The sequence below is a fragment of the Cricetulus griseus genome, chromosome 4, assembly GCF_003668045.3.
Source record: "Cricetulus griseus strain 17A/GY chromosome 4, alternate assembly CriGri-PICRH-1.0, whole genome shotgun sequence".
In the NCBI taxonomy this organism is placed as follows: Eukaryota; Metazoa; Chordata; class Mammalia; order Rodentia; family Cricetidae; genus Cricetulus; species Cricetulus griseus.
The window spans coordinates 209134136-209149092 of NC_048597.1; the positions used below are offsets into that span (position 1 = coordinate 209134136).

At 36.1% G+C, this 14957-nt stretch overlaps 1 protein-coding gene across 2 annotated transcripts in view; it reads left to right on the forward strand.

The window, feature by feature from the left end:
• The window catches only part of Stag1 (stromal antigen 1), a 298555-nt gene that overhangs the window by 147257 nt on the left and 136341 nt on the right, over nucleotides 1–14957 (forward strand). For both annotated transcript variants that reach the window (XM_027414298.2, XM_027414299.2), the window contains one exon: nucleotides 4663–4867. In XM_027414298.2, the coding sequence (XP_027270099.1) occupies nucleotides 4663–4867 (205 nt within the window). The remainder of the gene's footprint in view (nucleotides 1–4662; nucleotides 4868–14957) is intronic.

Sequence of the window (14957 nt, forward strand, 5' to 3'; positions counted from 1 at the left end):
GAGTATAAAAATTGAGAAAATATAAATAAAATGCTGCATATTATTTCTGGAAACTCAAATTACCTCCTACTTCAAATCAAAGTTTCAATTTTTCCTGTTGTATTTACATTGTTAAAACATTTTACGCCTTAATGAAAACATGAAATAGCATAAATTTACATATAGAGATACACTCTTTCCATCCCATCTTTCTCAAAATCTTCAAATGACTTGTTTAAGTTCTCATAGGAAGTATATATAAAGTAGTTGCCTCACAATTTGCCAAACTTACTTTGTTTAAAGTTTCTGATAAATAAAAACATTGGTGAAAGTATTCTGTTCCTTCTATTGCATTTAATCAGACTTGAGTCCAGAGCCCACATTTATTGTAGTAAAGTCTATTTTGTGTAATAAGTGTCCTTACTACTATACTAATAAATTTTTCACATGAAAGTAATTTTTGAAGTAAAATAAAGTATTTTAAAAACTCTATAATGAGGGCTGAGATGAAGGTTCAATGGGAAAGAGTGTTTGCTCTGCATGCTTCGGAATCTGAGTTTGAATCCCATGTATCCACTTATAAGCTAAGTGAGTCAGGCAGAGTCAGGAGGATTACTAGGACTTCTTGGCCTTCAGGTTCAATGGGAGGCAGTACCTCAAGAGAATCAGATGGATGGACATAGAATAAAACCCCCAAGATCCTCCTCTGAGAAAAAATGAAAATGAAAACTGCTTCTGTCATCATTATAAAAGCCAATACTTATGTGATTTTTCATGTTAAGCAGTGATTGCAACAATGTAAGAATTTAGAGAATGGCAATCTAGAATTTGGAGCTCCTTTAAGGGATTACTGAAAGAAACATGGTATCCTAGAAGATGTCAATGTGCAGGCTTTCAGTGTACTTTGCTTGCTTGTTGTTGTTGTTGTTGTTGTTGTTGTTGTTGTTGTTGTTAAGTGAGTGCTCTGTCTTTATGCACACCAGAAGAGGGCATCACATCCCATTACAGATGGTTGAAAGCCACCATGTGGTTGCTGGGAATTGAACCCTGAACCTCTGGAAGAGCAGCCAGTGCTTTTCACTGCTGAGCCGTCTCTCCAGCCCACTTCCTTTGCTTTTTAGTATGTGTCATTTTTGTGCAGTCCTTGTCTCTCTCTGTCTCTCTCTTACACAAAACAGATAACTTGTACCATTCTAAGCCATAGTGATGGAAAAGTATAAATACTTCTCAGATACTTGTAAGTTTCTCTAATTTCTGTTTCCTCTCTTTGGGAGTAAAAACTTTAAAAGTTGGGCCTTTGGGACATGCTGAAAATTTAGTGTATATTGCAGCCAAGCATGGTGGTGCATGCCTGTTGTTTGAAGTAGTTGGAGGACTGAGTCAGGAAGATGAATTAAGCCCAGAGATTGGAGACCATCCTTTCAAGACAGCATATGAAAACTCATAGTTCTTATTAGATTTCCTTCAAGAATGATGGATAACAAGTTCATTGTGGTCCATTGGCCAGAGTGCCATGTATCCAGATCCTAGTCCTCAGAGAACAAAGCAGAGCTTCGGCAGTGCAAAGCCACAACCTTAAGTCTTTGAGTTTTTAAGTTTCAAGTGCTCTGGGACAGTATGGATTTGTCAGGTTCTCTTTGTCGATTTCTGTAGTCCAGTTTTGTTTCTGTGTGTTAAAGAATCAGACTTTGCTATTTCCTTAACTACCTTTCTCCAGCCTCTGCCTCACTTCTCACAGTTGTCTTCTTCATGTATATGCTGCATTCAGCCCTTCCCTCTTCTGCTTTTCTTTGCATCCTGCTTTAGACACACTTTCTACTCACCTGTTCCTTACTATGTATCTTAGTAAGAAAATCCATGGTAAAATTTTGCACTTTGTGCTTCATGTTGAGATACAAATAATAGGCAGTAAAATCAGCTTGTGTATATCATCAGTCTTGTTGAGATTGATTCATTTTTAAAGTAGTAAACACTGAATATTTTTGTGGAAATATATTTTTTGTTGTTATTACCAAGTAATGCTTTTCCTAACCTTTCTAACTTGCCACATAGTGGTTTTCGCACATGTTGATAATTAACAGCTTAAACTTTGAATTTAGTGATTTGTTTTTGAGTGTATGTGTGTCTGCACATGTGTGCAGTTCATTTGTGTGTCCAGGCCAGAGGATAATGTTGGCTTTAGTTATGTAAACATTATCCACCTGTTTTGGAAATAGCGTCTCTGTCTCTTACTGTGTTGAGACTTTCCTAATAAGTTAGAATGGCTGCCCCACAATCCTCAGGGATTTGCCTATTTAATTTCCCAAGATTTGGGGTTACAAGAGGATGTTACCATTACCATCTTTTTTAATTTGAGTTTTGAGGGTGAACTAACAGTCTTCATGTTTGATAGGCAGATGGTTTACCACCTAAACTACTGCTGTTACTAGTTATAATGTGAATTTCAATCAGTTTGCTTTTGACTGTAGTTATCATTGTCACTGAGAATCCAAAAATTGGATTTTCTGTATAAATTGCTTTTAGTTAACATGTGACCATTTCCTTATATGTTGCATATGAATGATGCATTTCTAAACCTCAAATTTGGCTCTTGCTGGGCATGGTAACACAAGTCTTTAGTCTCAGTTTTTGGGAAGTAGAAACAGACTGATCTTCATAAATTCATGATTATCCTGGTCTGTCTAGAGTGTTCTTCTTGGCCAGCCAGGGCCATATATTAAGGCCCTGTATAAAAAACAAAACAAAAAAAAAACAAAAATTTGCCTTTTTAGGGGCAAGCAATTACTTGTTTGTTTCCTGCTACAGATAAACCCCTGTAGTCAATCATTCTGAAGAAATCAGAATGGTTTTGTTTTTTGTTGTCTAATGGTAGCTTATACTAGTAATTTTATTACTTCAACATTTGGGTGCTTTTCATGTACTCCTTGTTTTGTGTCTCATAAAGTCACTCTGTTTTCTTTCTCATTTTCTTTTGGTTATAGTAGAGTGAGATGTCTCTTGCCTTGATCCTTATGTCTTTACTCCATATTACAGTCATATGTCTTTTTAGTGTTGAGATAAAACTCATTGGTAAATAGATTGTCTGGCATACATAATACCTATGTTTTAGTCTTTAGGATAGCAATGTAAGATCCAATGCAGTTTTGTGAGAGTGTTTGTTTTGTTTTATTTTGTTTGTTTTTTCCTCTTTCACTTCTGATTCAAAGGCTCTTTTCACTTTTCTTTCAATTGTTTTGGATCTTTGCTTCTGCCCTTGTTTTGATCCATTTGATTTATGCAAGAGAAAGATCAAAACAAGAAAGCTGGACTCCTTGCTTTCTAGTTGAAGATTACCACTTACTGACCTGTTTCACCAAAACTATAAGTTCTCTTGTTCCCCTCTCCTGTCCCTAGATTTTGTTGTTGGAAACAATTTTTTGATTGAGCACAAACTCTTTTTACTTTCCCACAGTGACGAGCTACAATACCCTTGGCCTTTATTGATTTCTTCTTACCTTAGTTGTCATTGCATCTCTGCCTTTTCAATTAGTTTCAACTCCTATCTCCCCTCCCCTTCTCTTTCTAAGTTTTTGAGAAGGTGTTTTCTTTTTTTGTTTTTTTTTTTTTTTGTTGTTGTTTTTGTTTTGTTTTGTTTTCGAGACAGGGTTTCTCTGTATAGCTTTGGAGCCTATCCTGGCACTCGCTCTAGAGACCAGGCTGGCCTCGAACTCACAGAGATCCGCCTGCCTCTGCTGGGATTCCGTCCTTGAGAAGGGGTTTTTGTTGTTGCTTTTGTTTTGTTTGTATTTGAGACTGCCCTCAAACTCCAAATCCTCTTGGCTAAAGCCCAGTATTAGGATTGCAGGCTTATACCACCATATCTATCCCTCCTTGTATTCTTTTCTTAAATATTTTAAGCTGGAGAAAGAAGGCTCTGAGTGTTGGGCTCAACTGTTAATTTTGTGAATCAAAGTGACACAATTTAGCAAGAGCCCGTCCTGTTATTTTCCTTTTAAAGAAGTTAATAAATCTACTTTATGAAATAAATTTTTGTCAAGTTTTTTATAAAATTTGAAGAAATGAAGTTGGCATGTTATGCTTTTAAAATCTTCATTTCTTAAAAACTTTGATTTAGAAATGCTATGCTGACTTGATGAGATGTTTCAGTAGGTAAAAAGTACTGCTGCCAAGCCTTCTGGCATGAATTCAATACCTAGAAACCACATGATAGAAGGAGAGAGCCAACACTCACAGACTGTCTTTGACTTCCAGATTTGCACTGTGGCAGGCATGTGTTGGGTGTGTCTTTCTAGCTGCCATTCTCTCTCAGTAAATACATTAAAAATAAATGTGAAAAGTGGTCTGTTGACAGATGTATCTTAATTACTTCATTTATATTCCATAGCAAATATTCTTTTTAAGCTATTATTTTTCAGTCTCTATTTCAAATCATCTTTATAAAATGTAAACACATAAACTTTTATAATTTTAGAATAATGAAGTAAACACTGATTTTAATATAATAGTTTTAAGCACTTTAAGATTTATACATGTTAAAGCAAAAACATTAACATTGTTAATGTACCCATGAAAGACATATTTCAGTCCACATGTATTTAAAAATAAAATATTCTTTTGTATGTAGGAATAAAAATCTGATCTGTTATCTTGAAATATTTAATAAGTTGTTTTTACACCTTCTAGGACAGTGGTGACTACCCCCTTACCATGCCTGGCCCTCAATGGAAAAAATTCCGTTCCAATTTTTGTGAATTTATTGGAGTCCTGATTCGACAGTGTCAGTATAGCATAATTTATGATGAATATATGATGGACACCGTAATCTCCCTTTTGACTGGTTTATCAGATTCCCAGGTCAGAGCTTTTAGGCATACAAGTACCCTTGCTGGTAAGTACCTATGTCTCTTTTGCTTTTCAATGAGTTTGCCAAATTTTGTTTTATTGTAACCAAACTTTTCTTTGATCTAAGGTTAATTTATTTTTTTCTTTAATAAAAATAAATTTCTTGCATTGTTATTTTTACTTAATAGAATAAAATGTATGATAATTTTCCTACTTGGTATTTAGCAACCTTAAGAATAAAATTGAAAATAGCTGTCCAATATATATAAATGTCTGTTGGTTTTCTATTATCTATTTTTTTTCAGCCTTTTGTTTTTAATATACTGAAATACAAAGAGTGCTTTTGTGCCAATATGTAAATGTGCTTTTTGAACATTAAACCCAAGCCGAATAAACTTTAAGAGATTATTATGCCATGTGTTTTGGTAAAACACAAGTATTAATTGTTGTTGGGGTTGTGCTTGTTTGTTTGTTTGTTTGTTTGTTTGTTTGTTTGTTTGAGACAGAGTCTCATTATATAACCTTGGAGCTGAATATGTACACCAGGCTGGCCTCCAATTCATAGTGCTTTACTTGCCTCAGGTTCCTGATTGGTGGGGTTATAGGCCTCCCCCATCAGTAATTAAGAAAATACCCAGTGGGGTTGCTTACCACCTCATTGTAATCAAGACTCTCTCCTCTGAGATAACTTTAGCTTGTGTCAAGTTGACATAAAACTATCCTGTACAGTCTTTCACTCTGTGTAGTCTGGCTGTGTGTCTCTGTATTTGTTCCTATCTGCTACAAAAGCAAGCTTCTCCTATGATGGCTGAGCAAAGCACTGATCTAATGATATAGCTCAATGTTATTAGAAGTAATTTATTGTTATGTATTCTTTTTAGAACTATATTTAGTTTTACCCTACCTCCCTGGTCTGCCTAGTATCATGTTCTTAGTCACCGAAATAGTGTGGGGTATGGGTTCTGTCTCGTAGAATGGACTTTAAATAAATTAGATATTTTTTGGAAGCCACCAGCTCACAAATAACTACACAGAGACCTATTAATTATGAAAGCTGGGCCATAGCTTAGGCTTGTCCCAATAGCTCTTACAACATAAACTAATCTGTTTTTATTACTCTATGGTTTACATTGTGGCCTTTTACCTTTCTTTCATTCTGTATGTGTAACTCTTTCATGTCTCCTTGGCATCTCCTCCATTGCTCAATTATCCCCTCCTCCTTTCTCTCTCCGCCCAGAAGTCCCACCTATATCTCAAAAGCTATTGACCATTTAGCCTTTTATTACACCAATGACAGCAATACACCGTCGCCTAGTACACAAATTTACCACCTATAATGATGACTCTCTATGGTATCTCTTATTCTGCTCTCTTCTATTCTATCCCCTACACAACCTTCCTGCTCCCTCATGTCCTCCTCGCCCCTCCTCTTTCCCCTTCTCATTCTCCTAGCTCCCTCCCCCGCCTCCTCCCTTGCTCCCAATTTGCTCAGGAGATCTTGTCCCTTTCCCTTTCCCTTTCCCTTTCTCTTTCCCTTTCCCTTTCCCTTTCCCTTTCTCCAGGGGCCCATGTATGTCTCTCTTAGGGTCCTCCTTGTTTCCTAGCTTCTCTGGCAGTGTGGATTGTAGGCTGGTAATCCTTTACTCCATGTCTAAAATACACATATGAGTGAATACATACCACGTTTGTCTTTTTGTGATTGGGTTACCTGGCTCAGAATGGTTTCTTCTAGTTCCATCCATTTGCCTGCGAATTTCAAGATTCCATTGTTTTTTTCTGCTGAGTAGTACTCCATTGTGTAAATGGACCACATTTTCTCTATCCACTCTTCAGTTGAGGGGCATCTAGGTTTCTTCCAGTTTCTGGCTATTACAAATAATGCTGCTGTGAACATCGTTGAACAGATGTCCTTGTTGTATGAATGTGCTTCTTTTGGGTATATGCCTAAGAGTGAAATTGCTGCATCTTGTGGTAGACTGATTTCCAGTTTCCTGAGGAACCACCATACTAATTTCCAAAGTGGCTGTACAAGTTTGCACTCCCACTAGCAGTGGAGAAGTGTTCCCCTTTCTCCACATTCTCTCCAGCATAAACTGTCATTGGTGTTTTTGATTTTAGCCATTTGACAAAAGAAAGAAGGTATCTCAGAGTTCTTTTGATTTGCATTTTCCTGATGGCTAAGGATGTTGAGCACTTTCTTATGTGTCTTTCAGCCATTTTAGATTCCTCTGTTGAGAATTCTCTATTTAGTTCTGTACCCAACTTTTTAATTGGATTATTTGGTGTTTTGGAAACTAGCTTCTTGAGTTCTTTGTATATTTTGGAGATCTGCCCTCTTTTGGATATGGGGTTGGTGAATATCTTTTCCTATTCTGTGTGCTGCCGTTTTGTCTTGCTGACTGTGTTCTTTGCCTTAAAGAAGCTTCTCAGTTTCAGGAGGTCCCATTTATTAATTGTCGATTTCAGTGTCTGTGCTACAGGTGTAATGTTCAGGAAGGGGTCTCCTATACCAATTAATTCAAGGACATTTCCCAGTTTGTCTTCTAATAGGTTCAGTGTGGGTTGGTTTATGTTGAGGTCTTTGATCCGTTTTGAGTTAAGTTTTGTATATGGTGATAGACATGGATCTATCTGCAGTCTTCTAATGCCAGCATCCAGTTTTGCCAGCACCATTTGTTGAAGATGTTTTCTTTATTCCATTGTATATCTTTAGCTTCTTTGTCAAAAATCAGGTGTTCATAGTATGTGTGTTAATATCATGGTTTTCAATTTGATTCCATTGGTCTACCTGTCTATTTTTATGCCAATACCAAGCTGTTTTCAGGACTATAGCTCTATAATAGAGCTTGAAATCAAGCCTCCGGAAGTTCCTTTACTCTGCAGTGTTGTTTTGGCTATCCTGGGTCTGTGTTTCTCTTTATAAAGTTGAGAATTGATTTTTCAAGGTCTGTGAAGACTTGTGTTGGGATTTTGATGAGGATTGCATTGAATCTGTAGATTGCTTTTGGCAAGATTGCCATTTTTAGTATATTGATCCTACCTATCCAAGAGCGGGGAAGATCTTTCCATTTTCTGGTATCTTCTTTGATTTCTTTAAGACTCAAAGTTCTTGCTATATAGGTCTTTCACTTGTTTGGTTAGTGTTACCCCAGGATATTTTTTATGTTGTTTGTGGCTTTTGTAAAGGGTGATGTTTCTCTGATTTCTTTCCCAGCCCTCTTATCGTCTGTATATCATAGAGCTACCTTTTTTTTTTTTTTTTGAGTTACTCTTGTATCCTGCCACTTTGTGAATGTTTTGTCAGCTATAGGAGCTCCCTGGTAGAGTTTTTTGGGTCACTTATGTAAACTATCATATCATCTGCAAACAGTGAATGTTTGACCTCTTCCTTTCCAATTTGTACCCCCTTGATCTCCTTTTGTTGTCTTATTGCTCTAGCTAGAACTTCAAGGACAATATTGAAGAGATATGGAGAGAGTGGACAGCTACATTTATTGATTTGCATATATTGAACCCTCCCTGTATGTATGTCATAAGGAAAATTGGTTTGTAATCCTCTTTCTTTGTTGGATCCTTTTATGGTTTTGGTATCAGGGCACCTGTCACCTCATAAAACAAATTTAACAATCTTCATCCTATTTTGTAGAATAATTTGAGGAAATAAGCTTTCACTGTTTTTTTTTTTTTTTGAAAATCTGATGCAATTATACTCTAAAACCATTTGTCCCTTGGTTTATTTGATTGAGAGACTTCTCACGACTGCTTCTATTTTACTAGGTGTTTTAGGTCTATCTAAATTGCTTATCAGATTTCTATTTAACTTTTCTAAGTGGTATTTCTCAAGAAAATTATGTTTCTTTTAGATTTTCCAGTTTGGTAGAGTATAGGTTTTTTAAATCAATATGATTCAGGGAACTGGAATTAACATGTAAAACAATCTTGTTTCTAATTTAAATAAAACATGGAGAAAAAAATCCCTATGATTCTCTGAATTTCCTTGGTCTCCCTTGGTATATCCCCCTTTTCGTCTTTAATTTTGCTAATTTGGATATTGTCTGTCTGTTTCTTGCTTTCTGTTGTCCATATCCAGCTTCAATCAATGGTAGACAGACAGGATGCAAGGTGTTATTTCAATTTTCTTACATCCATTGAGACTTGCTTTGTGTCCTTGTATGTGGTCAATTTTGTAGAAAATTCAATGAGGTGCTGAGAGAAAAAGGTGCATTCTTTTGTGTTTGGGTAAAATGCTCAGTAAATATCTGTTACGTCCTTTTGTGTTTGATGCATATATATTAAAATTTTCAATGTAGGACTGCTTAAATTTGGTTTATCACAGACTGTCCGTTTATTGTGATTTAAAGTTTTGCTGGGTATAGTATTGTGTGATGGTTAGTATCTGTAGTATGGTAGATTCTGTATAATGTCTGCCTATGCCCTTATGTCTTTTAGAGTCTCCATTGACATGTCAGATATTTTCCTAATAGGTTTGCCTTTTATGTTTGTCTTTTCCTTTGGTAGCGCTTAGTATTCTTTCTTTGTTCTCTACGTTTATTGTTTTGATTGTTATATGCCAAGGAGACTTATCTTTTTTGGTTCATATATTTGGTATTCTGAATGCTTCTTATACCTTGATAGGCGCCTTCTTCTTTAGGTTGGAGAAATTTCTTCACAATTTTGTTGAAAATATTTTCTGTGCCTTTGACCTGGGTTTCTTCTCTTTCCTCTATTCCTATGGTTCTTGGATTTGGTCTTTTCATAATATCCTAGATTTCCTAAATGTTTGTGCCGGGATTTTTTTTTTTTAATTTAGCATTTTGTTTGACCAAAGAAAGGCTCATTTCCTGTATCATGTCATCAATGTCTATGATTCTTTCATTTCTTGTATTCTGTTGGTGATGTTTATCTTTCAGGTTTCTGTTCAGTTCCTGAATTTTTTATTTCCTGCTTTATCTCAGTTTGACTTTTTTGTTGATTCTGTTTTCACTTTTAGGCCTTGAACTGTTTTATTTATTTCCTTCCACTCTTTTTTTTTTCCGAACATTTCTTTAAGGAATTTATTTATTTCCTCTTCAAGGACCTCTATCATATCCATAAAGGTTATTTTAAGACCTTTGTCTTACGTTTTAATTATATTGGAGTACTCAGGAGCTACCATGGTGTGGTTGCTGGGCTCTAGTGTAGACATACTGTCCTGGCTGTTATTGATGTGTTCTCTCTGGTATCTAGGCATCTGGCTGATATACAGTCTTCTGTTGGTTGGGTGGGTGTTCTCTGTTATCTTGGTTTCTCTATCCCTCTCTGGTTCTTAGGAGAGTATGGTGGCTGTGTGCTACATCTTAGGAAATTCCTGGGATTCTGATAAGTGTGGCCACTTGTGGTTCCAGGTAAAATATTTTTATGGTATTGGGAGCTGACACTTGGGAATGGGGATGGGCTAATGGGGGTCCCTATGAGGGAGGCAAGCAGGGTGTTCCACCAAGGTCTGCTTAGTCTCCTTGGAATAGGGCCAGGATGAGGAGAGACTACAACAGGTAGTCTGCTATAAAGATGGGGATGAGACTGCATTGAATTGGGAGGAGGGGAGTTAAAGGTGAAAATCTGCAGTTAGCCTGCTTGCTTATCTGGCTGGAGTAGCCTGTGGGTTCCCAGGGAATGCCTGCTGGAGGTAGGGGGCCTAGGATAAAGCAATGAATGTGAGCAAGGAAATTTAGAAGGTAAGATCTGTGTGATCCACTGGAAGTAGGGCAGGGTGGGATAAGGGAAGCTGCTTCACGTGGTCTTCTACAAGGCTGGGAATAAGACTTGGGGATTGGATTTGTAGGAAAGGAGCTAGGTGAAGATCTACAGTTAGCCTACCTGCTTCCCTGGCCAAAATGGCCTTTTGTTGGTTACATTTGAATAATGGAAAGATATATGAATGTATTTAACATTATTATTCCAAGTTCTAAAGGATAGTATTCTTAGTCAGTGAGTGATTCCTCAATAATGTATCTATAATTACTGTATGTATACACTAAATACTTCTTCCAAAGCTCAGTTGTATAAAACTTCTGATACATGGCCACATCCTTTGAACAAATGGCTTTCTGAGAACTTAATTCTAGTTGGACAGTAAATATCCATTTTAATGGTACATATGAGTCATAGAATAAAAAATAATCATTTTTATTCACTTTTGACAGGTAAGATGGGCAGGGACTTTTAATATGCTTCAAAGACTATGTGCATGGCCAGTTACCAACCAGTTATGCTAATTGATACGATTATCAGCTTTGAGATAAAATGATCCCTGACCTTGCTTATATCGTAGCTGAGAAGAAAGACAATCAGGGTAGCTATTTTCAGAGTAAGGTATGAATTCCATAGCATCTTAAGTTTCCTGAGTGACTTTTATCAGTAGTACTTTTACTCTGTCTTCCAGATATCCAAAACTTTTGTTATAAATCATGTCTCCATTGTCAGTCTTTTATTTATGTCTTCCATTTCCATGTAACCTATTACATTTTTATAAAAGTTTTCAGCTCTTCACAGTTCTTCAGTTCTAGAAGTCTCACAGTTATATGCATTCTTTTTCTTTGGGAAATAAACATTCTTTTTGGAAGACCTTGTATTAACAGACTTTTAGCAGTTATCTATTATACTTCTCTCAGTTATCTTTATTTAAACATACTACCATATTTGATACATTTTAATAAAGATGACACATATTTCAGAATAGTTTTTATTTACTTTTAACCTGAAGACATAAGTACCTTGGTTTGTACTTTAAATAGCTATCTCAGTTGGATATTATGGGAACATAGTTTTGCTCTCTCTATCATCTGTTGAACTGAAATGTAATTGTTGAATGTTTCTTGGTTCCTCAGAGGAAAATAACTTTTTCTTATATTTCTTAACCCTTGATTTGTTGTAATTGTTCTCTGTTCATCATCCTGCTATGTTTATGTAGTTATATATTTCTGAGTTGGGATTGTATTTATTTTGTGGACTCATTGAAGATGAAAATCATTTCTCCCTGGTTGTTTGGATAGAAATTTTCAATTTAAGCAGGGATTACTTAAATCTTTCCCATTTTTAGTCTGCAAGCTTATCATGTGCTTTTATTCCCATATAATATTGGTATAATTAAAAGTGTTATCAACATCTGTCTCATAAAAATCCAAATTGTCCCATTTCCAAACATAGTTTTATTTGTCAAACATCAACGAATACCTATAGGCCTATAGCCACCTAGTCATGTTGCTGTTAATGTTTGTGGGGCTTAGTATTCTTTAGGTCACCACAACATTCTTTGCCCTTTGATGTCCAACAGTCAAATCAGACCTGGGGGAAACAACCTTGAATAACAAAGTAAAATTTCCAATATATAGTGCTTAAAGTAAACATTCCCATTTACAAAGAGAGAAATAGCGGAATAGAAGGGAGGGATCAGACCAAAACTATACATTGCATTCGAAAACTCCTGTCCAGGTTCCAGAGTATACTACAATAGAATGCATGTTCAAAAGGGCTAGGTAAAGGTTGTAGGTTATAACTTACCTCCCACTCTTTTAGATTGGTTTGTACAGCGCCTGCAGCTTATCTTGGCAAGTGTTACTTGTTTGAGCTTCTGGATTCTCCAGTGAAGCTTCTGCTTCATTGTAAACAAACATCTTCATGTTTCTTTCTGTCAAGGCTGCTTGCAGACTTGGACCTTGCAACATTGCTACTTAACTTGCTAGGCTTTCCTTTGAAATTTCAGTGGAAGTCTTTATGAACTCAAAATTGTGGTGTTTCACATGCCCACAAAACCAACTTTACATAGATTTTGCTGGGCTTACCTGAACCATCATTGGTTGGTTTATCGGCTACCCAGGACCTTGTGAACTGATCAAAGGAAGTCGGCTCCTTTGGAAATAGTTCTCTAGACCTGTCCCAGAGGCCAGAAACCTCAGAAGTGTTTCTTTTCCCAAATGATTCTTCCCTGGCATGTTTTCTAAACAACTTTTATGTCTTCTCTGAGCCCTAATGTCCTTCCTGATTACTGGGGTACTCTGAGGCACTCTTATTGTTCTGGTCTTGGCACTTGGCTTCTTGTTGCCACTGGTAACGACACCATCTTTGGCAACACCTTTTCTTGCAGTTCTTTTGTGGCCAAATTGCAGGTCTTTCCAATATTTTCTTCTGTGCTTATTTTTGAACTCTCATTTTCACTATATATTTTCCTAAAAATCACCCAGTAATGCTTTTACTTCTGCCAGAATGCTGAAGTGCCTTGAAATTTTCTCAGCCACATACTCTACTCCATTACCTTTTAAGCTTCACTTATCATACAATCTTGCATCATAAACAAAATGCAGCAAAATTCTTCTCTGGTGAAACAATAATGACCTGTAATTCAGTTTCCAGTAGATTCTGCATCTTCATCTGAAACCTTATCAGCAGAGCCCTTTAGTGTTCACATTTTTAGCAGCATTCTGTCTGCTCTGCGCCTGTGCCAGAATTGCCTATTCTGCCTAGTTATAATATTCTAGGCCCTCTCTAGCCTGTTCTATGTTAATTTTACAAATCAGTTCCTATGGCTTCTCACACACAAAGGTATTCAGCATCAGCAGAGTTACCGTGATCTTAGCATTAATTAATTCTGTGTGTTAGCTTTCCAAAACTATAGCAAAATAACCAAGATAATCAGATTATAAAGGTTAAGGTTTATTTAGAATTAGTTTTATACATTCGGTTCATGATAAATTGGTTTCTAGGGTTGAGCTACTGGAACCACATTATGAGAGAAGCATATGGCACTACCTAAAAGCTTAGACCACAATGCCAGGAGAAAAAGAGACTAGACCTCACAATTGCTTTAAGGGCGCACTCCCAGTAACCATCAGGCTATTTGCTGAAGATTTGAACATCTCCAGAGAGCACCAGCACATAGGCCTTTGCCGCTGGCGTTCAATATCTCAACCGTAGCATATATTTTCTGTCCTTTCTTTACTAAAATGTAAAAATCATTGGTACAACTGTTTGGCTTTATTCTGTTTTTGTTTGTTTGTATCTAGGACATAGAACATTGCTCACTGTGTGTTGTATCCATAGATAAACAGAGAACACCACACAAGCATCCCTGAAACTGTCTAGCAAAAACAGGTTTTAAGTTCCCAACCCATCACTTCCTAGTGATTTCACAAAATGCTGTAAAATGAATTTCAAGAAAATGAAATGTATTCTTAATGTCACTTTATTATAACATTCAACATACATGAATTGAAATGACTATGAAGTTGGTATTATTTTCAAAGCACTTTCTACTTTTTAATAATATGCCTAATCTTAGTCAAAAGGACAAGAAGTCATCAACTTTTTCTTAAAATAAGCTTAATCATAAAACTTTTATTTTCAGAACTTGTTTGCATATGGCATTCTGAATAGTACTGTGGAGGAGCATGTTCATTATTCTGTAACACTTTAAAATTTAAAAGGAGAATGAACCCTCTCTTTGACATGAGGCTACTTGAAAGCTTGTCACATTGTTAAAGCTAAATTCTATTAGTGACAGTACCAAAACTAAAATAATTACATTTAGGATCAATCATTTCAGTGTGTTCAATAAACAGCATAAGATCCTTGTAGTACTTGTCTTGTAAAATTGGAAGTCAGTTGACAATTCTTTTTTGGATTGAATGTTAATTAATTGTAAGGGTTGAGAAATACTTTAAAGAGCAAACACTGCTATACTGTATCTGGTAATGCATAGAGAGAATGTATTAGTCATTGTGTAGTTTCTGTTTGTTTTAACATTTTGATTATTGTTTATGTGGGCCAGGAAGAAAGGCATTATGTCAATGACAGACTTTGGGATCTGAGATCATGAGGAGATACAGCTTAAAGCAAAAGTCATTAAGTGTGGGGAAAGCTGTGTCTTATCTTCTACTTGTGAATTCCAGCAAAAATTCATTTTAATGACTCTCAACTCTTTCATTTTCAAGTTTTTTTTTACCTTTTTAAAAAATTTTTTAGCAATGTAGATGTTTGTCTGTGTGCTCAAACAAGCTGATAAACTGATGTCTTCCTACATTTGGAAAGCTTGAATGCCCTAGATACCTCTTACCCTTTTGCTGTTCTTTCTCATACACATTATTTTAAAAATACTTTACCTG